Below are 23120 nucleotides of genomic sequence, written 5' to 3' on the forward strand. Positions count from 1 at the left end.
GATATGGATTAAGCATTACCCGATCCGATCCGTTTTCACCTCTAATAATAGAAGTAGAATTCTGAACAAAATATTCTAAATCAAATAGGAGAGGGAGATAGTTATTGAAGATGAAATTGAAGCAAGGACAAAATTTAAGGCCCGTTTGACAAAGGGGTAAGAAAAATTGGGATTGAGATATACCGAGGATTAATAGCAGTGTAAAAAGATATTTGCTCCGAATTTATTTGTGTGTGTTTGATTGAAAATAATTACGATAGATATTAAATTAAAATTATAGGATAAGAACGGTGTTTAATTGCGATTGTTACAATAAGAAATATTATTTAGACAAATACAGGAAATAAGTGTAAAATGAAATATAATTTATTTTAATATATTCTCATAGTTAATTTTAAAATTATTGGACAATTTCTTTTACGTAAATCACCATAATTTACATAATATAAATAATACCACAAATGGATATCTCATATCAAAACAATTTTACTACAAATATATTGTAATATGTTATCAAATAATTATAGTCATATTGTAATTTTCAACCATGCAGAAGGAATCCAAACATAAAATGAATGCCAATGGATTATAGGATTCAAAATATTTTGAACCTTGTCTGATAAATGAAACAGAGTAGGCATTGGAAGGGTGACCTGTGAAACTGAAAATCGCAATGAGTCTGCTGCATGCAATGATTCAAGCATAAAACTAAAATATATTCTTCCCATATTTCATAGAATTTCACCAGCATGAATTATAAGCAAAACAAGCACTGAGAAAGCCAGTGAAACCATCACAGTTTCAAAGTTTTAACATATCATAAGTATATTACACTAGAAAAAACTGCTATCAAGTCAAAGGTAGAAGGGCTGAATAAACACTACTTTATATAGATGCCTCAACCAAAGGGAGTATCAAGATGTCCAAAGGAACTGGCTTCATCTTGATCTCAGGGCTTAAATCTGTCTTCTGTTTTGACACTCCTGCCTTTTCTTGAAGTCTGTCAAGCTTCTCCTTAATTTTTTCTCCTGGTATCTGTTTTCACAGATCAAGCTTCAGCATGATCAGCAGGGTAGCTGGCATGCATCACATTGTATCTCTACGAGGTACGTTGCCTGAGTCTTGCTTGTTGTATTTTCCTACGGGACTGTATAAAAAATTAAAAGCATGTTAGTATAGATTATCTAAAAATATGATAAAGAGGATAAATATGTCTCTTATTCATGGCAATCATGTTTTTCTTAGAAGTAAAACTGCATTGAGAAGAAAACTTTTGCAACTGGGTGAAATTTTGCAAGAAATGGTAATAGAAGCTAGAGATTAATTTATACCGACGGATGGTTTGGAGATAAGAGGAGTCAAGCAGGTAAGTTATTCAAGAGGCCTCAAGATGTAGTACCAATTAGTGTAAACAAAGGAAAAGCTTAACAGTTCGAAATTTGAATATTTGAGAAGAAGACATCTATATTTCTTAAAACCATCTGAATGGAAAAAAAAATGCAGACAGCAGTGAAGACAAACACTAAAGCAGGACATGACACCAAAAAAGTTCTTGCCTAAGATTAGAGATAACTTTAGTTGTCGTAAGCTAAATACTTTTTTTTTTCAAGTATAGCTCTTCTCCATTTTTGAATCATTGATTCCGAAAACTAACTAATTCATACCAAAATATGCAATTCGAGAAAAAGTATACATGCATGTTTCATCCTTCTACCGTTGGCATCTCAAAGTCTGAATTTGTAATCGTTGCATCCTGGAAAAAGGATCAAGGATACAGTCATACAGACTGAATCCACCATTTTTGCACAAAGAGCTTCATATCAATATTGGACAACTAAAAGGTTGAGTGATGGATCACAAATACAAGCTAATAAAGACCACAAGAAGATTAACTTTTATGACTGGATGTTATCATACATTGAACATGGGCGTAAATTCCTTGCAAATTTCAGGAAACCCTAAGCTGTTCAGTGAAATTGAGACCCAAAGATCAATTGGTGGTTGAGAAACTTAGCTTCCATAATTCAGAATAAGTATCTTCAATTACACAAAACCACAAGAAAATAATTCTTTGAACTAGCATGAGAATTAGGACCCCATACAGATAATTGAACTATCTTACGGTGACGGTTATTTTGCAATCTAATGTATCAGAGAGGAAAAGAAGTACATAATGATCAATTCACAAAGCACCCAAGTATACCAATTTATCTACTTGGTTAAATGCTCAAGTTTTTCTTCAAGAACCCAATTGCCCCAGTCTGATATAAAAGTTTCTCAACGAAGCTTCAAGACCCAACTTCCAGGTTCCAACTTTACCCAAATTAAGAGTCAGCACCAAGGGATCTCCTTCCACGCTTCCACCCTACCAGGCCTTTTATGCTTCAAGCCGAATTCCAATTTGAGAAGTTTAACAGCAAATGTGATAAACATGGCGAATTTAAATGCAAGAAAGAAGCTATTGGGTACCTAAAGATCTTTCTCCCTAATCAATACCACATCTTGCTGCTTGATCATGGAATCTTTTTCGGCGGTAGTAAATTGGGGCGGCTTATGTAACTAGCTTGGTTAAATATTCTATAGTTATCTACAAATAACTGGCCCACAAATTGATTTTAAAAATTAAAAAAATTTCACAAACATATCGAGCTTTCTCACAAATAATGCACCATTCAAACAAATACAGATGAATGATGACACAAAAATCTTATTCATCCATCAGTAACAGTTACTATTTCTTTTATTTGTACCAATGCAGTTCTAAATTCTTTCATGCCTATCTTCACAATGATGCACAACACTACAACACGATCATCTTGAGATTGTTGACGTAAACCACAACATCCAGGATCTCAACAAATACTATGCTTACAACCACCAGAAAAGAAGCAAACAAACTCCTTTCTCAAGCCCTTTTCCTGTTTCTATCCATGAAATCCAGTGGAGTTGCTTTCTTGCCACAACCAATATGTTGGAACGGTTGGTATCGATGTTTCAACATGCTGTCTAAAATTCAACAAGGAGAGTCCTGGCACATGAGTATCAGATCTTGATATAGGGAAAATGGAAATCTGTAACCAAAAAATTATACTGGTCATTTGGTGATTAGTATGGAATGCTATATTAGTTGATTGTAGAGGTAAACAATCAACAAATCTTATACCCAATATACAACCAATTCAGATATTTCAACAGGTGTCAAATGCCACACATCTTTGTAGAGACCTAGACAGAAGACCACTTATATGCAAGAGAAAAAACGAGCATTAATTGTTTGTCTTCCCAAATTTTCATGGGTCAGCTTAATAGAAAGGGCATAGACAGAAAAAAAAAAGAAAAAAAAAGATACTAGTGATTTTCTTGGAGCATAATGTTCAACAAATTCAGATGTACTAAGATTAGACAAATTAAAAAATTTCAGCTGTTCAACAACCACAGGAGAAAAATCTTGCAGCTTTGATCAACCATCCAACTGTGCTCGTTAGGATCCTAAAGAAACGTCCAAACAAAGAAAATACAAGGTAAAGAATCTACATCTAGCTTAAGTACTTATATCAGTTAAATACAACCTCCTCCAGTTCTGAAGTAGAAACCACTGACTAGATATAACCTAGTAATAACTTTAATCAAAGGCCAAAAAAGAAAGTCAAACTTGTTGCTTTACCATATCTTAGCTTGAATAGAGTGCAAGTGTGAGTAAACAAACCTGGCAAGTTCCCTTTACAGGCGGGTTATGATCATCCTCGTATGCAGAGCTTTATTTGACTGGGCTGATTGAACTATTTGCCCCACCAAACTTGAGACTAATATTTGAGTTCAGTTGTATACAGCATGTAAGCTAGATGCAGTCCATCCAGACCCTTTACGTGCAGACTTCTCTGCAACTTCTTCTTACCTACTGGGCCCAAAGAGCTCTGATCTATAGGTGCTAATAGCAAACCAAACAAAGAAAAGGTACATTGTTCAAATGTTGATCTGATCTATCAACAAAACATTAAAGAGCACCAAAGGATGATGCAAAATCAATTTTCTGGTCATCTTGGTTGAAAAAATAGCTATATGATGAAGGATCAAGGTCAAAATTGTGGAATTACTTGCCTCCACAATTACCTTTACGTTTAATATGTCAAGTGAACAACAAAATAAATAAATGGCTGAAAGAAAAAATTAGCAACCCTAAAGAAAGTAACCACTTACAATCCAAATACAAAGCTTAAATGACACTAATAGGAGTTCCTTGTGAAGTAGGAAAATGAGGAATATTGTATTATGTAACAATACTAAACCTTCACAAATTTTAATGGACTGTACCAAGAGTTAGGCGCTTATGTCAAAATGAATGTAATCAATGCATAACATTATCTCAATTTCCACATATACACACACAAATGAAAGATTAAAAGGAACTGTCATCTTGTGGCAAAAGCTAAAAACTTATTCATGATATGGATTGATCTAGGTTAGAGCATGAAAAGGACAATTTAGATGTTATCTTCAAGTCTTCGTGTTCACTTTTATCGTTAATGTTTTTCTAATTGCAAATTAAAGCCCATCTCAGCTCTTGGGGATGAAAAACTAGTCATACACACACACACACTAACAATTCTTACAGATGCGGTACTTTATAAGAGTTCTAGATCTCAATCATATCCAGAGAAAAGGCTCCTTGAATTGTCAAAATGAGTCCTAGTAGGTGCATTGTTAATCTGTTCTGCATACAAACTAAGCTAAACTATCTAAAGAGACAATTTCATGCACTCTGCGAATGAAAGGTTTAAAGCCAATAAGCCGACAACACATTTAGAATTTCAAGATTGACTGGAGTAAAGGTGAAGAATCTCAAAATTAGATAAGCTCATCAAGGATAATGAGAATAGTATAAGTAAAAACTAGATACCAGATTTTCATGATGTAAAATAAGCATCCTACCAAAAAATGGAATTGATGCACTTTTTAATTTAAAATATGATCAAAATTAAATAATTGAAAGACTTCAATTTAATTCAGAAACATCATTGAAATTTTATTGAGTAGTAATGTATGGAGGATTTCATGATAAAAAAAAAAACAAACAGAAAGATCTACCCACCCTTGAGTCCTGTCATTACAGCCCAATAGTTCAACATTTTTTTAAATAGCCTTAAGCTTCAGGTGTCACAGTTTCACATAGGAGGAACATGTTTCGAGAATTACAGAAATTTTCCTTTTGTTGAATATATTATATAAATCAACGGCAAGGAAATAAAAGGAACATTCCTTCGGCACTAGGAATTAGATGAAAGTTCAATCCAGTTTATTAAGTTACCTGATTGTTTGGCAAGACAGCATAGTAACAACTTTCTGCTGCATTGTAACACCTTCCCCAAGAAATTGATGCGGAAAATTCCCTAAGAAAATCATAAATAAGTCAGAGAATATAAATATAAGGATTTAATTGGCATCATAGAGGAAAGAGGAATTTATCTACTCCCAGAAGCAGGAATCCCTGGAATAACAACCTTGATTTGCAGCTACCAGCCTCGTGAACCGATGTCTAGTGATGAACATCACATTTATCGAATCTCACGGAGGACCATGTTTTTCTCAATCTGAAAAGCCACGTCAAATTCTCCTTGCCTGTAGCAAAACTCCACCAGATATCTCCTCATTTCCTTGTTCGGAATTCTTCCTCTTTCAAGCATTATATTCAAAATTCTCAGAGCCTCTTTCAACTTGTTATTCTCAGCAAGAACCCAAAGCAACTTATTATAATTACTGTACCATGGAGCATAATCATGTGAAAGCATATCATCAAACAGCTTGACAGCAAGATCACTGGAGTAAGTAGAAATTAAAGAATTGATCAACTTATCATAGGCTACTTTGCTAGGTACGAAACCTCTTTTCTGCATCATTTGGAAAAGAGATAATGCCTCAGTCACTCTACCACATCTAGAGAGACCCTTAACAAGTGTGTTATATGTGGATCTATCAACAATATCACTATCACCATTTAGCTGGTTAAATAACTGAATGGCATGATCGGTATCACCAACTTTTAGGTGGGCGTCCATGAGTATTGTATAAGTCACCTGATTGGGACTAATACCAAATTGATGCATCACCCTTATGAGATCATAAGCTTCCTCCATCATGTTAGCTCTACAAAGTCCATTGAGCATCCCATTATACACGTGCAGATCTGGAACCAACCCACTATCTACTAGCTCCTGCATTATCCTCAGTGCAAGATCAATTTTTTCTTCAGTAGATCTGTACTTGATCCCATGTTTCCTCTTTCCACGGGAAACACTTGTTTGAGGTAGTAACCTGAAAAGCATGCCCCTTGCTTCTTTTAGTTTCTTAGCCAACAAAGGTTGTATCCTATCTTCACGGAAAATGTTCCGACAAATCCCAGCCACCACTGCTCCATAGGTGATCAAATCAGGTTCAACCTGGTTTCTGATCATCAAATCAACCAGATCTAATGCTAAACTAATATCCCCCTTCCTAAAGAACTGATTCACTAACATTGTATAAAGAACAGTATCTGGTAGAAATCCATCCCCCAACATCCTTTCTAGATAATGGCAAGCTTGTCCAATCTTGTTACTTTTTATCAGTCCATTTATAAGTGCACTGTAAGTATGAGAGCATGGATGGACTCCATGCTCTACCATTTCATCAAAAAAGTGACAGGCATCTACTGTCCTTTTCATCTTCGAATAGCCATTAATAATCGTGGTATAGACAACTTCATCCGGTGTCACCCCTGCTTCGATCATCTTCTTAAATGTTATCTCTGCTTCCTTGAGTCGTCCCACTCTACAAAGGCAACCAATTAGCGAATCATATATGGCAACAACGGGCTCAAGACCCTGCTCAATCATCTGATGAAAAATCCCAAGTGCCATATCTATGCTCCCAAGCTTGCAATATGCATTTATCATAATTGAATGAGTAGCCAGATCAGGAGTAACGTCTCTCTTCTGCATAAGGCTTATAAGTGATCTAGCACCATCCATAAGATTCTCTTTGCAGAGACAACTTAGCAGACTATTGTATATCAAAACTGAAGGTTCACATCCATAGGCAACTAATTTGTCCATCAAATAATAGGATACATCTACTCTTCCCTCTGCACACATAGCCATAATCACTATATTAAGAACTACGTCAAAAGGGAGCAAGTTGCTTCTAACTACCTCATCAAGGAGGAGTTCAGCTATTCGTTGCAATGTTACATTCGAACAATCACCAGACAGCTTAGAAGATATTGAAATTTCAATATTCTGGTCCAACTTGGCTAATGCATGCACAGTCTTGTGAACAATAGTAGTTCCGTGGCCCTTGGTGAAACTCTTGGCAAGCAAAACAAACATCACGTGATCAGGGAAAATACCATCAGCCAGCATCCTATCAAACAACTTCTCAGCCTCCACCAATCTGTTGGCTTTACAAAGCGCATTTATCAATAAAGTGTAGCACTTCAAATTTGGCACTAAGCAATTTTTCACCATCACATTAAAAAGCTCCAATGCACAATCAACTCTATTCTTCTTGCAGTACCAACCCATCATTATAAAATAAGTCACCTCATTTGGTTCCAAGCCTCTTTCCACCATGTCATTGTACAATTCCCAACCCAAGTCAACATAACCACACTTCAGTAGCCCATCTATCAGCGTATTGTATGCATAAACATCAGGCTGAGCGCCATTCATATCCTTCATCCTTTGAAAAACATTCAAAGCCAACTCCATCCGACCTTCCCGGCAATACCCACCCATCAGTGCAGTACACATTACACGGTCCAAAAAAAGTCCATGAGACTCCATCCTACTGCACACATGCTCCGCATCCAAAACTCTCTTTGCCTTACAAAAACCATACACCAAGGACTTATACAGTTGGACTCCAGGACTCAAACCCGAGCCAAGCATTACATCAAATAGGAAGAGTGCATTATCCAAGTACCCTTTTGAACACAAACCAAGTACCAGGAGATGATAAGCCGCAGAGGAAGGAAGAATGCCAGCACCGGCCATGAGAAAGTAGAGGTCCATAGCCTCCAAGAACATAACTTTTTCACAGAGCGCACGCAGTAGACAATTGTACGTCTCCTTGGATGGTAGAAATCCAATTTTGATAAGTTGGTCCAAATGGGTTTTCGCGGAAGCCAAATCTCCAAGCGTGCTCTTGCAAAATATCACGGAATCAAGAACCAAGGGATCATTGGGGAGTATACCTTTGTAGACATGGAAGTAAAAGGCGTCGGCTTTAAGCGATTGGCCGGAGAAAACGAGAGAGTGAAGTATGCGAGCTTGGTCGATGGCGATCCCGAGGGAGGCGGCGTAATCGACAGCGTATGTGGCGTCGGGGAGGGAGGAGACGGCGACGATGCGGCCCACGACGGAGCCAGCGGCAGCGAGCATACCGCGGCGGACGAGACTGTGGAGGAGGGAGAGGGAGAGGGATACGTGGGAGGAGGTTGTGGCTGATTCGGAGTCTTCGGCAATGGCGAGGGGAGAAGTGGTGGCTAGGGAGCGAGATGATGTGGGAGTTGTGCCAAGAGAGAGGAGAGAGAGGAGAAGGGGAGATGGGGATTGGAGTCTCTTCGATGGCAGCATTAGAACAGGAGGAGCATATTTGCGAAGTGGACGGGGGAGAAGAGGGGATGTTCACGGACCGGAAGTTGAAGGGGAAGCAGAGATTTTGGCGGCTAAAGGCCGCCGAACGAAGCCGGCGAGACCGCATAGGGCGTTCAGTTGGGCTAGTAAGTATTTGAGTGAAGATAGGGCATAATTTGAGCGTTTTTGTCCAAACTAGATTTGTTTTATTTTATTTACCGAAATGGTTTACATTCCCACACTTAATGCTAAAAAAAATAATATTTCATCGAAGCATTTTGTCCTGTCAAAAAGTATTTATATTAATATTTTTTAAAGTAAAATGCTAATATAATCAATATTTTTTATTGAAAGAAAAAATGCGGTATAATTCAGTGATTTACTAAAAAAAAATAATACACATTAAACGCTGAAAATAGGCATTTTATTGTTAAGAATAAACAAAAATATATAGTTTAAAAAATATTTTTTTTATAAAGTAATGTCATAAGGGGTCAATTATATAGTTTAGTCGTAATATATTTTTACAAAAATATTAAAAATATTTATAAGTTAGAATAATGTAGTCATGTTCTCTGTAGCAAACTTACTCGGTTATTCATTTTTCTTTTGATAAACTAAATAAAAATAAAATATTAAAGAGTTGAGTGTTTTATTCTAAAAAGGAACGCAAAAGGTTGATGCTTTATTTTGCTACAAGGGATAATCTTTAGGCTATGGAAGGTACAAAAGCTCAGGAAAAATAAGGACACCTACAATAGATCATTGTTATATCCCCCTAAACCCTAAACACTAAATTATAAACTTTAAACCCAAATCTAGATATCCTAAATTGTAAATCATAAACCCTAAAACCAAAATCTTAAACCCTTAAACCCCCATCCAAAACTCTAAGCTCTAAACCTCAGACTCTAAATATGTTTTCGATGTACACGCTCGGCTAGCATTTTTCTGACAAAACATTGGTATGAAATATCATCATTTCACTCTTACAGCAAACATAAATGGTTTGCAAATTAATTTTACTTGATAACCACGTTACAACATATGGACCAGAATGCGGTATGCTCGTCCAGACAAAGTCTATTTACAATCTTATTTTGCATATGCATACATAAATGCAAAAAAAAAGAAAAAGAAATTGGCTTATATAAATATACGAGTACAATGCAAAAAAATTAGTCTTTTATTTGTAAATAGCAAGTATTTTGGTCTGTATTCGCGAATAAGGAAATTATAAAGTGGAATTATCTTGCAAAGTATGTTGAGGCTTTATATTGATAGGCGGGACAATCTTTGGGCCCCCAAAAGGCGCGAAAGCCCAAGAAAAAGAAGGATGCCCTAGAATATAACATTCCTCTCATCCCCCTCTTCTTTTCTTCTTCCATAGCAAACCCTCTTCGCTTCCTCCGTCCCCTCGCCATGGGAGACTTCAATAACGCCATGATGCGCAACGCGGACGCCGCCGTCCAGGCCCGCACCAAAGCCCAAAACCGAGCCAACGTTCTCCAGCTCAAACTGGTATCTCGCTCTCCTCTCCTTCTCTTAAACCCTAATTTCGTCGTCCCCTATCGAAAAGATCGTTTACTCAGTGCCACGATCGGGTTTTATTTAATATTTGCTTCAAGACCATAACCATATCCATTTCTCTTGGACTGGATCTTTCTGTATTAGATCATTGAGATGTTGCAGATCCATTTGGATGGCTTACTTGATCTTGATTTGTTTTTATTTTTGGTGTTAAATAGATTGGAGTTTGCATTATTAGATTAAGGAATTGGAACGCTATTTCTTTGACGTTCTTCAGTTGTTGAGCTTGTATTTATTTGACGTGTTGCAGATTGGGCAGAGTCACCCTACTGGTCTTACTACCAATCTCCTGAAGCTGTTTGAACCCCGACCTCCGTTGGAGTATAAGCCTCCTTTAGAGAAGAGGAAGATGCCTGCATATACTGGTAATAAATTTTACCTGGTTATTGATGCTTTCTTTTTTTGTTGTAAGGATGATTGGCGTTCTAGGAGTTTGAATCTGTTCTTGTTTGCAGGGATGGCTCAATTTGTGTCCAAGTTTGCAGAGGCTGGAGATCCGGAGTATGCTCCGCCTGTTCAAGAAGTTGAAACACGAGTATGGTTCCATCCACTTGAAATATTGTTTTCTATTTTGGATTGCAGAGCCTTTTTGTTTTACATTCTTGTTTGAGTTTTTTTCTATTTCGTAAATTTTGCACATGTAACGGTTTTCGAGTATTTTATATGCATCCACACAATTCTAGACTCGTTCTATATTATGTATATATAATTCTTAGGAACGATCTTTCTTTACTTTCTTTGTAGAAGCCTTAATATGACTGATGGTCTATTATTCTTCGAAAGCTATATTATCATGTTTCAGTAGAGATGTCTCAAGAAGCACACAGAACATACTTTCAAACATGAGAAAAAAGCAACAAGGTTATATGTCCCAATTTATCTGTTTCCACATTTACCTTTATGAAGGGCCATTTCCACGATTATTGTCTTTTCCAACTTATCTCCACTTATCATCTTAGTAGTATGTTAATTTAAATCCAATTACTTTCCTTTAGTAGCATTTGTTTTTTGTTTGAACCACCAATCCTCATCAAGTGCTAAAAACTTTTAATTTTTTACCTGCCTTTTATGTGCTTTTTCACCTAACTTTGTACGATCATACATACTGCATCTTCCTTTTGCTTTTGGTAATTTATTTCAGAATAATAGTTGCACATTATGTTGGAAAATTATTGGATAATTTTTCACTGGTATTTTTCTAAAAGTACCATACTTTTGTAAGGTTATAATATTTGGGAGCCCATCTGATTGGTTTATTTAGTTTTAAATCTTATCCTGCTTTGCAAAACTCTTATTCGATCTGTTATATGTGCTGAAACCTAGCTATATTTTGTTGTACGATTATCCTAGTTGTAGTATACACTTCTAGGGAGTTCAGCATGCACATGCAGAGCCATATAAACAACAGCGAACATGTTTGTTTCAGGATGCACTTATTAAGTTATCTATAAGTACAAAATTCTAAATTATTATCATTACAGGAACAAAAAAAAGCTAGAATCCGCAAGCTTCGGCTTGAGAAAGGTGCAGCAAAGGCTGCTGAGGATCTTCAGAAATGTATGTTTCTTCATTTGTGAACTTGTCATATTGTCTCACAATCTTTGTTTTGTAAACTAAGTACACTTCTTTTCTGCAGATGATCCTCAAAACGATCCCAATGTTACTGGTGATCCATACAAGACACTATTTGTGGCAAGGCTTGTATGTCTTTTCCTGTCAGCACTTGACTTTTTGAGTGTGTAAAACTACTGTGCTCATTAATGTTGTTAACTACTTGCAGAATTATGAGACATCTGAGCACAGAATTAAAAGGGAGTTTGAAGCTTATGGGCCTATCAAAAGGGTAAGTGTACAAAAGAAATCTCGATGGCAGGTCGAGTTATTCCTCTTTGGTAAGGAGTTCAGTCATTCTAAGTGGGAAAGCTGTACTTAGCTGGTAAAACTGAAAAAAAGAAGGGTTTCTACTTTTCACCTTGTGCTCTTTAGCCTTTGTCCTATGGTAGTTCTGGATGTCTTCGTATTTGGGACTAGAGATAATTTTATACATTTTTTTTTCTTTGCAAACTAAAAAGGATCTTAATCTAGTGAACAAAGTATATCTGCAATGTGTTTTAGGGAGATTCTTTTTTTTTTTCCTTATCCCGTCTAGAGTTTTCTCTTTTCGTTAGTTTTTACCAGAAAGTCTAGGAATCAAATAATACCTCAGGCCTATTTTATCTGTACTTTCTTGACTTTGTGATGCAAAGCTGTATTTTGCATATAGTTTTGGGAGTAGTGACCATTTTTGAAAAACTCTAATCTTGAAAGGGGGCCTAAATTTTACATTCATATCTTTTGACTTAAAGAAAGAGGAGGTTACCTATTTTGAATCATTAGAGCTGGGGTGTTAGCACATGTCATGCTTTTTGACAATGGCATCAGCTTGTTGCACTTCCATCTCCTTTGATAGATGTCCCTTTGATCTTCCATATCCAATATAAGCTCATTCAGAAGATCAGGAAATTTTCCAGGTAAATGATAATAGGAAAAGCAGGTATATTTCCATAATTCCCTGCTTCTTGGTTGTTTTTGTAAGTTGTTCTAATGTGTCGGTGACCAATAGAAATCATTTATGGTCCGAAGACTTGTTTGCAAACAGATTGCACGTGTTCCAGGTAAATTTGGTTGTATGTGTGGCTGTGTGTTCTTGATTTTCTTTTACAACTAATTTTGGTTATTTGAGAGAAAAATTGAGGAATATGGATCATTTTTGCTTCACTTAAAGATATTCGGCATGCTGTATAAGTACAAATTCTGTCCTGGATGAGTTTCAATGTTCTGAGATAAATGTCTTTACTCGTTAGCTGGTCCTGTATTACCTGAATTGGTACGAGCTTAAAGAATGTTGTCACAGTTGGAAGATTAAGACCTTTTGGAGAAAGATAGCTTATATGGAGGCAGAATTCCATTAATTAAGGACTGATGTATGACAATCCATTGGGCAATTAGGTACTGGTAACTGTAGTTGCCCTCGCTCTCTTTTCTTTAGCTGTTATCAATTTTAGTGCTGCAACAGGTGAGACATATCCTTATGGATGAGAATAACGGTAATGCATGATGCTTATAAATATGCTCTCCAAGTCATAAAGATAAAATCTGTCCCACTTTATCCCTTCAATCTGTTGGACTGGCGTGCTGCATCGGCACACTTCAGGAGTATTCTTAGCTTCTTCCTTGCCCTTTACTTTATCTATCTCTAACCCTTGTGCAGTTTTCTTCTTTTCTTTTTGGGTTGAAAATTTATCTGCAATCCAGTAGACATCTTGGTATTTCCTTAATCTATAGTATACCCTTTCTTTTTGAAACTTCCCTGGTAAGGGGTCTGGTAAGTGTACTATTCAACACCTGGCAAATCAGCCACAGACAATTTTTTCTGCCAATTCAGTTGATGTGCTGGGATCTGATCCAAGCGGTGAAGCTCTACATCTCAAAAGGTTAGCACGGCTGGTTAGGCATGTGCCTGTCTGTCGTGCATTTAGGATTTATCACTAAGAATAAGATTGAATATAGAAATCCTGTAACCAGTAGTTCAGCTCTTTCTAACAATATACTTTACTTGACAATTGATATTGATTTACCAATCAATATTTCTGTGCTTTTCAGGTTCGGCTCATTACTGACAAGGTGTCAAATAAGCCTAGAGGATATGCCTTTATTGAATACATGCATACACGGGATATGAAGAGTGTGTTTCACATTTTGAAATATTGTTTTCAAAAAGCTGCTGATGGTGGGATTATAATCTGATTCGTAATTTTGTGCAGCTGCCTACAAGCAAGCTGATGGGAGGAAGGTGGATAATAAACGGGTACTTGTGGATGTAGAGCGTGGTAGAACTGTGCCAAATTGGCGACCTAGAAGATTGGGTGGTGGACTTGGATCAAGCAGGATAGGAGGTGAAGAAATTGATCCAAAATATGCTGGCAGGTACAAGAATCACCTTGTGCTACTTCAGCTTAACCCCTTCAAAAAACGTTTGATATGTCAATCTCTGTTTATTTGAACATATGCCTTCTAGATCCTAGATATTGAAAGAAAATTGGCTACTTGATCTCTTGATTTTTTTTTCTTTTATCTAACATTTACCTTCTTATTCGTCATTTTGTCATCTCTTGATTTGATTCTTTTGGCGGGACATGTGTCGAAAAATATAAACGAGATCGTCGACTGAGCATTATTAGCTTGTTTTGTATGATAATATCATGATCGTGCTGTTCTCCATGATTAGTTGTAACTGATCTACAATTCAAGAAACTTGTCTGACATCATTTTTTTTCCCCTTCAAATTTGATGTATAACTTTTTTGTCTGACATCAAGTTTTTTTTTTTTCCTTTGAAATTTTGATGTATAACCCTTTTAAATCTTCTGACCAGGGAGCAACAGCAGATTGCTTCAGGACGTCCTAGATCAGAGGAGCCTAGGGTGAGGGATGACCGTCATCTGGACCGGTATGGTTATCATTGCATTTTGTAAAATGATAGGGGCTCATTCTTCAATTTTATGTGCCAGGAGGTACTTATTGTTCACCTGCACAATAATGCTGCACTTGTATTTGCCAATTATTGTTGTAGGGATCGGGAGAAATCTCGTGAAAGAGGGAAAGATAAAGACCGTGAACGTGAAAAGTCCCGTGAACGTTCGCATGACAGGACTAGGGATCGTGATACTAGAGAAGAAAGGCACCACCATAGAGACCGTGACAGGAACAAAGAGAGAGAGAGGGAGAGAGATCGGGGGCGGGATCGTGGTCGTGACAAGGACAGGGAGCGGGACCGTGGTCGTGAGTCTCGCAACTACGATAGAGATCGGGAACGTGAGCGTGATCATGATCGTCATCGGGATAGGGACCGGGAGCGTGAGAAAGATTATGAGCGTGCAAGTCATGAACGAGACCGCAGTCACATGCATGAGAAGGATGCTGACTATGATATTGAACCAAAGCATGATAGGGATCTGCCTGGTGTAAAGGCAAGAGAATTTGATCAAGTAGAATCTGACATTGGACAGGAGTGGAATGATGGATCCAAGCGTGGGACTCACGGCCATGGCCTTGATAGCCTTGGGCATGAATCTGATCGCTCAAAGCGACATGAACATGACTACTATGACCATGAGCCATACAGCAAGGCGGGCACTCTTGATTATCAGAATCAACTCAACCGTGGAGGATCTGAACCACGTGAGGAGGGCGAGGCATATGATGAGCGCGATTATGAGTATTATGGAGCAGATGAGTATAGAAAGTGAAATCTGATGTTTTCGTAGGTCCTTAATCATTATTACCATAATAATATTGATTCTAAAGTCCTATATGTGATCCTATTGATTCACTCTCTTTTTACATGATTCCAGCTTGCATGGAGTAAAGGATACACCAACTGATGCTGTCTATGTATGCAAGGAGTATTGAAAATGTACTGGTTTGACTTCTGGGTTATTTCAGCTACTCTATGGGTGCTCTTTTATTGTTCCCTTTGCCATGAATGGAACAGGTGCGAATGATGAACTTTGTTGGTTCTTGCAACTTGTGTTTTGCTGTTTGTTTGAGTCATTTTTTCTCGAGACAAGCAAATTGTATACTTAGCTCTTTGTATGAGTGATCTGTCTCTAGAGAGGATGCACCAGTGTAAAACTGTTTCAGAGTAGTAGTATATCAATGCTATATGGTTTAGAAGTGAGGCGATTATTCCCCATGTTGCATCACTAGCGAGTAGTGCTGATAATTTTTTGCAAAAAATTGCCATAGCAGATAGCCTTCTCCCACGCCATATTGAAGTGTTGCCATTTGAACTTGACTACGAAAGTTCATTGATGAAAGGAATGGGTGTGTTGCCCCTACACACCCTATCACTAATCGGGAACTTGTACGTCCTTTAGAATCCTCTTATTAGTAACTTTTCCTTGCAAACTTGTCTGCGGTTCTCCCATGTCATATTCAATCCTTTTGAGCAAAGGTCTCGCGCTATGGATGAATGTAATGGTGTCTCACATTGAAAACACTCAGTATAGTACTGACGCAATCATTTCTTACACTTTTATGGTTATGCATGCTGACTGAATGCTAATGAGGTTCACACTACACATATACACGCCGCGAGCCAGTTCTGCAGATTTAACTGAACGATGGGCAAGCTTTCAACTAAAATTCATTAATATCAAAAAGGCGAACCAATAGTTGTCTCATACATATGTAACTTCATGACTCTTGTGTCAGTATTTGACTTCATCCGAAATTGTGCAGTTCTGTACATGGCTTACAAAGGACTAAAGAGCTGCATCTTTTCAATCTGTTTTATTTTTTTGTCCATACTCATTTTTATATACAGCACCTGCTCAATCCTCAATACTTATTCCTTCACTTCGCATCACACATACCAGTCGAGGGGTCGCAGAACCCATCGCGATCCAGTAGCTTTGGAGGTGGTGCACTCAGCAGAGGTGAAGAAGGACTGCCATAGGCGCTCCTGCGACTGTTACCACATCCAAGACTCTTTCTTGTGCTTACTCCTGTAATTGGATTAGTTCCACTTGCATATTTGCATAATGCCTGCAAAACATTAAAAATAGGCTAATGAGGAACACACCTTACGAAGACCAAGGTTCTCCAAAATGCAGGAGCTATAATTTGAGTTATTATTTTCTATCTTTTCAAAAGATGATCTGAATTTGCAGTATCTCTGCAGTCCTTTCACATTTCTCAGCTAAGAACTCTTGCTAGCAGCAACCAAAATAGACAACTGTATTATTTGACTGTTGCCTCGTAAGATAGAAAGCTAAAGAAAAACTATCGTAGAGTTTAAGTCGTCATGAGAATGATAGACGATAATTGAGCACATAAACATCAGTTAGATCAACACAATTGTTGTTTAACACAGTTGGTAAGCACCTATGGTCTGGAATTTCAGTTGTCCCAATAGTGTTTGTTGCTTGACACAGTATTTTGTACTTCATTTTGTAAGTTTTTTTCTTTCAGATGTTTCGATAATTAGCACAATGATTCTATCAGTTAAAAGTAGTACGGAAAGTATATTTTCCTTGTCATATCAAATGGAACCAACCTCTACCTAAACTCTGTATTTCTCACAAATTCTAACATGAAAAGCAGTGAAAAAAAAATAAAGATTAAGGAAGATTGTGTAAGATATTGAAGACATTGCCTGATAGTATATGCTCCCCACATAAGTGATTGGAAGTAATATGTCTCATATAAGTCAGTAATTCACCTGTTTCTGCGACAAGTCCAGGACAGCATCACTGAAGTCAGCACCTTCAATGATCGCACCACCAAGGTCGCTTCGTGTAAGAACTGATCGAACTAGCACAGCATTTGTCAAATTAGCTTCATTAAGTACCTGTAATGTTTTACAATTCACTGCATTACTTTCACAAAAAAAGTTTTCCAAATTCTACGGCCATTGGCCTATCATCTCTATCCTTTCTGCCACAGTTTTAACTTGTAAGCTTACTGCTTCAGACCCTGAAGTAGGATCATAGAAGCACTATATCTTTACAGATGAACTGAATCCATATGTCCTCTGTAATGGATCTTTTTATTTTCAAGAAACTTAAAATGGTTAGTTAACTTGACAACAAAGTGACGGCAACACCAGGCAAGCCTTACGGCAATGCAGTGGTCTATATTGTCACAAGTTCAAACTTGAATATACAAGGAGCAAACCCATATATTTTTCCTGGACACTCCAGATTTCTAACCAAGGAATGCAAACAAGATTTTATGGTAGCATTCAATGTTTTTTTTGTTCTTTCTTTTCAGTTCAGAGAACATTGAGCTTCACTTTAGCATCAATTTGTATCGACTAGGGACTCCTTCCAGGCTGACTATAGCATGTACCTAAAGTATTAGCAGAGTTATATAGAAGCATTTATTGAAATCACAATCTATTATCAGTAAAACCAAATAATTTTTACTCGTACACTTTTTGAAGAATAAGGTTTTATAAGATTTACCATGCGGTCCATCAATGTATCGCTGAAATCAGCACCTGCACAATATCACAATAAATGTGTCGGTAGGAAAGACAGTTCTGTTGAGGATCATAAACTTGCAGGTTGTCTTACCCATAAAATTTGCTCTATAAGCAACAGCTTTTTCAAGGTAAGCACCATTGAATGTGGAACCACTGAAATCAGACTCCCTCATATCAGCAGACGTGAAGTTAGCTCGTCTGCATCAATTACCAGGATTCTGAGAGAAACACCTAAATATTTACATGAACAATATGACAAGACAACATATACTTAATTTTTCTGATGACACAAGCATCAGCTGGTATCAAAAATCATCTGTAACTAACGTGGTAGGTCATCTCCCCTACCATTCGCAAAGCATTATTCTCAAGTGAGCGAGGAACTAATTATCAATATATAATATCTTTGCAGACTAAGTAAACCCAAGTGTGATCAACTGCTTGTATCACTAATCATCTAAAAAAATTTAATTCAGATGACCTTTGCAAGTACATGAGGGGTATCAATAGAGCAACTAAACTAACTGCTTGCTCATCAATATTAGTTCTAGTAACCTCATCAAAGATTCATACTATACTCAATTAATTAATGATGATTCGTAGAATGCAATCACCTGAAGTTTTCATTGGTATGGACAGCCTTCCTGCTCCACAAAGACCCCACAAAACAGACCTAATGAGTAATATCTCCAATACATTATATACCATTTAATGAGAAAGAGATTTAAAGGTACAAACTTGAGATCCGCGGAACCATATTGCGCGGCGGAACCTATCCCGAACTCACCGCGCATCTCCGCCTCAAACTTGTTGAGATCAGCCATCGCCGGCATCGGCCCGACGCCTTGGAAGCTGACGACGACGGCGGCGGCGGCCAACGCAGTAGACACAACTGCTCGCCATTTCTTGGGTTCTGGTGGATCCGTACATAATTTTGGCGTCAATAAAGAGTTGTTGCACATTAGATGCTCGACCAAATGCCTCAAATGGGGAAGTGTGACTTACCGGAGCTTTGGCAGAGGACGACTCTCGAAGGAAGTCGCGGAGAGAGTGGAGCAGGGCGACGGGAAGTGAGAGTTTTCAGTGGGTTGGTAGAGAGATAAGAAGCCGAAGCGAGAGCCATGGATATGGGGGTTGAATAAGGGTCGAGACTTGAGAGACAGAAGAGGAGGAGGGATTAGAGTGGAGGCAAAGCCATGGACGAAAGAGCTCTTCTCTGGTTCGCGCGCGAACACGTGTAACGAGATCTAATCACCTATCCAATTCGGACGTCGTAAATTGGACGTGGACTAAAACCTTGTTTTATTCTCTTTCTTAGTTACCAAATTTAACTTTAATATTATTCGCACCTACTATATATTTATCATCCAACTCCTATATTCTTAGTATAATATTTTTTTTAAAAAATCTTGTAATTTAATTTTTAATAGACAGTTACTATATAAATAATTTAAATTATAGATATAGAATGACTTTAATAATCTCTAGTAAGTTTTTGAAGATTAAGATAAAAGTAAGAGGAAAAGCCAATTAACCAAATTATAGGTATTTATTTTTCAAAAGTAACCAAATATTATTTAGTTAGTTAGTTGAAACTAGATAAAAATTAACTCGGGCAAGCCTTTTTTGAGTCATTAAAAGTGAAATATATATTATTCCAATTTGCTTGGTTTATTATGATTCCATAATACGATCGTTTTGTCGGCTGTTTGGGCTTATGATGAACTGTCTTAAGCTTTTCCATTTATAATGGGATTTCTTTGGGCCTTTAGCCCATGGGCTCAGGCACTACTACTATTTCTCGCTTACAATTTACAAGCCTCCAGTGCTTTGTTTATCCAGCAGTGATTAAAAGCACTGGAAATTATCAAAAACTTTGCACTGTCGTTTGCTATGAACAAAGATAGAGATTTTGACAGTGACACAGGGAGATAATAGATAAAGAAAGTTGTCTTCAAGTGGTAACATCTCCTCCTTTTGCCCAACAGTGACACAGTTCACCGTAGCTTTGTGCTTTCAAAAGTAACAGCAAGTGATAGAGAACAAGAGCAGAGGAGTTAGTAAGAAGTCTGGAAGAGAAGTACAGAAGAGGGAACGCCCAGTAGTATTATAATACAATATAGTCTCCAGGGTGTGCAAGGAGAAATGAACTCGGTACCGAGCTAAGGACAAATCGCAGTGTTTCTCGTATTACGAGTAGTTACTGGTTTTCCATTCTGAGATTTTTACGTATTACAACTAAACACTTTTAATATCAGAATTGCTACTAAAATAATTATGCGGTTTTAAAATATCATTATGATTAATTTTTAACAAAAATTTCTTAATAATATATTATTAGAGTTAATAAAATAAAACCCTCTTGTTTTCAGTTTACATTATAAATTATGTATCAATAAATTTTTATCTGACATGAAATAAAAATATAATTTGTCTGATGGTAATTGTAATATTGAAAAAAATTCAATGGCAATTATGTAAAAAGAACTTCAATTTAAGGTGTTTGTCTTCTCCTACTACCACTCAGGTTTGGTTCAGTTCATTTAAAGTGGTCACTCTCCCTCTCCATCTTCATCTCTGATCTCTTCTGGTAGCTCCACTTTGGCATTAACCACTTCTATACCCAGTTAGCAATTGCGACACGTGTGGTATCATAGCTCAATAACAGCACCAACCGTAATGGTATAGTAATAAAAAAAAAAATAGAGTGCTTTTTCCGTCTTACACCCACCATTCTGCGTTTATTATGGTTTAATATTAGAACCATAATAATCAAGGCCGGTAAAGTGTATTTAAAGAATGCACTGTAAGAACAGCAAATACGCTTAAATGTAGGGTGTGTTACGTAAATTTCAGCATGGACCGGTTAATGCGGTGTTACGCCGAGGAAAAAAATATATGGAAGGCCAAAGAAGCAAAGCAAGCCAAAGCCGAATGAAGCATGCTTGAGTACGTGAGTAGTGATGCAATGCAGGCTTTAGTGTAAATGGAGAAAGGAGAATGGTGGAAAGTAGGTGCTCAAGTTTGGGAGGAATAAAACGAGAAGAGAATTCTTGGCTAGCTTCCATGTGGTGCGGAGGGGAGAATTATATACGGTTTGCAAGCCAAACTAAGCTAACCTACACTAACCCACATGAAAGATTTGAGGAAGAAGGAAAATAAAGCTGAAGGAGAACTTAAGAAACGACAAAGCTGGTAAAGGAGAGACTAGAGAGGGGTAGAGAGAGAGAGAGAGAGTGAGGATCTCTGTCTTCTGCTGGCTGTGTGAGGTCAAATCACCAAAAGCTTTTCTCTTTTTTCTTCTCTCTTCTTTTTATTTTTCCCTCTCTCTAGCTATGTCTTTTATGCAAGTCATAACTCCTTTCCACTGTAATCTTATGGTATTGGTTTTGTACTTCTGGGGACAAAGGTATCTCTTCATCTTCCACACCACCATAACGAGATGGATATGGAGATGGAGATGGGGGGATTTTCTTATAGCACGCTGTATACCTTGCTGAAAAAATACCATTAAAAAAGTAAACTTCTCCAACAATTTTTCAAGGGTGTTTTAGTAATGTTAGTTAAGGCGTGCTTAACGGCATAGAGTTAAAATAAATTATAATATAAAATTAGAAGCAGTCAGGCAAAACAATAGTAAAAAATACGAATAATCTAAAAGACAGGATGTTACTCTCAAGGTAAGTGAAGGTATAGGTTATATCCCAGAGCTTGTTGTTACTACTACAAACTACAGCACGAGTAGCTGCTACTATATAGTATATACTCTATTACCCAAAGAGGCATAAACAGGGAATACATGAAAACTAATATATAGAAAATAATTTATAAAGGATAAATTCCTACACTATTATTAGCTCTCTTTCTCTCTTCCTCTTTTTTCTCATTACTGCGAAAAGAACGGGTGAGTCCATGCAAACGTCCCTTTCTCACTCCTGTCCCCCCCACCTCTGCCGCCTCTGTCCTCTTCTTTCTCTCTCTACTCTACATCTCGGGAATAGCGACCGCAGCACAGCCATGCCCAGATGGCTCCTCATCAACCCCACTTTAGAATGGTAGTTTGCATATAACACCCTATATATTTGAAGGATTAAGTGACTCACACCTCTTCTCCACTTCTAGCGTCTATATATTTGAAAATATATACAAGACTGTAGGGTGCTTAGTGTAAAGTTTCGTGATAAACTAGTTGATCAACGAGGAAACACATGAGGCGTCGTTGTCACCGTCCGTCCCGGTGCAGCACACGACGCAAAAAAGATCTCCACTTCTTTGAAGGGTGTTTGAGGAAAAGGACGTGGGGATGGAATATGTATAAAGATCGGATGGTTAGGACATACCAATGCCATTTCAAAATGAACCCATGGGCCCATTTCATGGGCTTGAAAACTCATCACCCTGCTCTGCTATGAATACTTAACAGACTGCATATATAGCACGCTATATAATCAATCTTAGTGATGTTTTGGATCGGTATAGACCTAATGGTCTTGGAGCTAACATTCTTGAATGATAATTTACAACTCTTAATCCAATGTTCTTAGCTAGCCGCATGCGACTTACAAAATATTTCAGGACCAGGAGGGAGGGGTTGATTGCAAAACACTCTAAACTTCTTTAGGGGATACAGTACTGTAATTGTCCAGGGTCCACGCCCATTGGTCAGGAACATAGCACATGGGGAGGTGGATATATATCCATGATAGCCTACACATACATACATACATATATATATATATATAGATAAAATATATGTGGCCATGGCAAAACTATCTTCAAAATACGATACTACTAGCTAGATAGAGGTTTGATTTGATGTGTAATTATGATGAGCCCTATTTAAAACACGTTTGAGTTAGTCTGAGAGAGATAGAAATATATATAGAGGGCGAG

The 23120-nt window shown here is 37.4% G+C and overlaps 3 protein-coding genes across 8 annotated transcripts; 1 reads left to right on the plus strand and 2 right to left on the minus strand.

The window, feature by feature from the left end:
• Positions 1-704: 704 nt before the first annotated feature.
• Positions 705-8762, minus strand: LOC140766913 (uncharacterized). 4 transcript variants are annotated; one of them, XM_073106601.1, is made up of 4 exons: positions 5499-8762; positions 5306-5387; positions 3707-3895; positions 705-1147 (listed from the first exon to the last, which is right to left on the minus strand). In XM_073106601.1, exon 1 carries the CDS (start codon positions 8607-8609, stop codon positions 5553-5555), a length of 3057 nt encoding a protein of 1018 aa, XP_072962702.1. In that variant the 5' UTR covers positions 8610-8762; the 3' UTR covers positions 705-1147; positions 3707-3895; positions 5306-5387; positions 5499-5552. The 4 variants fall into 4 exon arrangements, with proteins under 4 accessions (XP_072962702.1, XP_072962700.1, XP_072962698.1 ...); XM_073106599.1 differs by having other exon boundaries at positions 3707-3919; XM_073106597.1 differs by having other exon boundaries at positions 3707-3928.
• A 1207-nt stretch (positions 8763-9969) lies between these two features.
• LOC140767698 (U1 small nuclear ribonucleoprotein 70 kDa) lies at positions 9970-15913 on the plus strand. 2 transcript variants are annotated; one of them, XM_073107695.1, is made up of 11 exons: positions 9970-10130; positions 10450-10564; positions 10655-10734; positions 11681-11756; positions 11836-11900; positions 11980-12042; positions 13842-13923; positions 14003-14165; positions 14613-14687; positions 14811-15504; positions 15592-15913. In XM_073107695.1, exons 1-10 carry the CDS (start codon positions 10032-10034, stop codon positions 15484-15486), a joined length of 1494 nt encoding a protein of 497 aa, XP_072963796.1. In that variant the 5' UTR covers positions 9970-10031; the 3' UTR covers positions 15487-15504; positions 15592-15913. The 2 variants fall into 2 exon arrangements, with proteins under 2 accessions (XP_072963796.1, XP_072963795.1); XM_073107694.1 differs by having other exon boundaries at positions 14811-15500.
• Positions 15914-16356: 443 nt separating this feature from the next.
• LOC140767699 (thylakoid lumenal protein TL20.3, chloroplastic) lies at positions 16357-19433 on the minus strand. 2 transcript variants are annotated; one of them, XM_073107697.1, is made up of 7 exons: positions 19233-19433; positions 18966-19140; positions 18842-18871; positions 18319-18425; positions 18208-18242; positions 17463-17591; positions 16357-16786 (listed from the first exon to the last, which is right to left on the minus strand). In XM_073107697.1, the coding sequence occupies exons 1-7, from the start codon at positions 19348-19350 to the stop codon at positions 16595-16597; spliced, it is 786 nt and encodes a 261-aa protein (XP_072963798.1). In that variant the 5' UTR covers positions 19351-19433; the 3' UTR covers positions 16357-16594. The 2 variants fall into 2 exon arrangements, with proteins under 2 accessions (XP_072963798.1, XP_072963799.1); XM_073107698.1 differs by lacking the exon at positions 19233-19433 and having other exon boundaries at positions 18842-18900; positions 19015-19132.
• Positions 19434-23120: the final 3687 nt, after the last annotated feature.

This window comes from Typha angustifolia, chromosome 9 (genome assembly GCF_048772165.1).
Source record: "Typha angustifolia cultivar Huaian chromosome 9, ASM4877216v1, whole genome shotgun sequence".
Lineage (NCBI taxonomy): Eukaryota > Viridiplantae > Streptophyta > Magnoliopsida > Poales > Typhaceae > Typha > Typha angustifolia.

What these genes read in the sequence shown, in the direction of transcription:
- LOC140766913 (XM_073106601.1), bottom strand. Translation starts at nt 8,609, where the DNA reads ATGCTGCCATCGAAGAGACTCCAATCCCCATCTCCCCTTCTCCTCTCT.
- LOC140767699 (XM_073107697.1), bottom strand. Translation starts at nt 19,350, where the DNA reads ATGGCTCTCGCTTCGGCTTCTTATCTCTCTACCAACCCACTGAAAACT. An exon ending in ATACATTGATGGACCGCATG is followed by an intron (nt 17,592 to 18,207) that starts GTAAATCTTATA and finishes AAAACATTACAG; the next exon opens with GTACTTAATGAAGCTAATTT. An exon ending in TGGACTTGTCGCAGAAACAG is followed by an intron (nt 16,787 to 17,462) that starts GTGAATTACTGA and finishes AATGTTTTGCAG; the next exon opens with GCATTATGCAAATATGCAAG.
- LOC140767698 (XM_073107695.1), top strand. Translation starts at nt 10,032, where the DNA reads ATGGGAGACTTCAATAACGCCATGATGCGCAACGCGGACGCCGCCGTC. An exon ending in CACTATTTGTGGCAAGGCTT is followed by an intron (nt 11,901 to 11,979) that starts GTATGTCTTTTC and finishes AACTACTTGCAG; the next exon opens with AATTATGAGACATCTGAGCA. An exon ending in GATCCAAAATATGCTGGCAG is followed by an intron (nt 14,166 to 14,612) that starts GTACAAGAATCA and finishes TCTTCTGACCAG; the next exon opens with GGAGCAACAGCAGATTGCTT.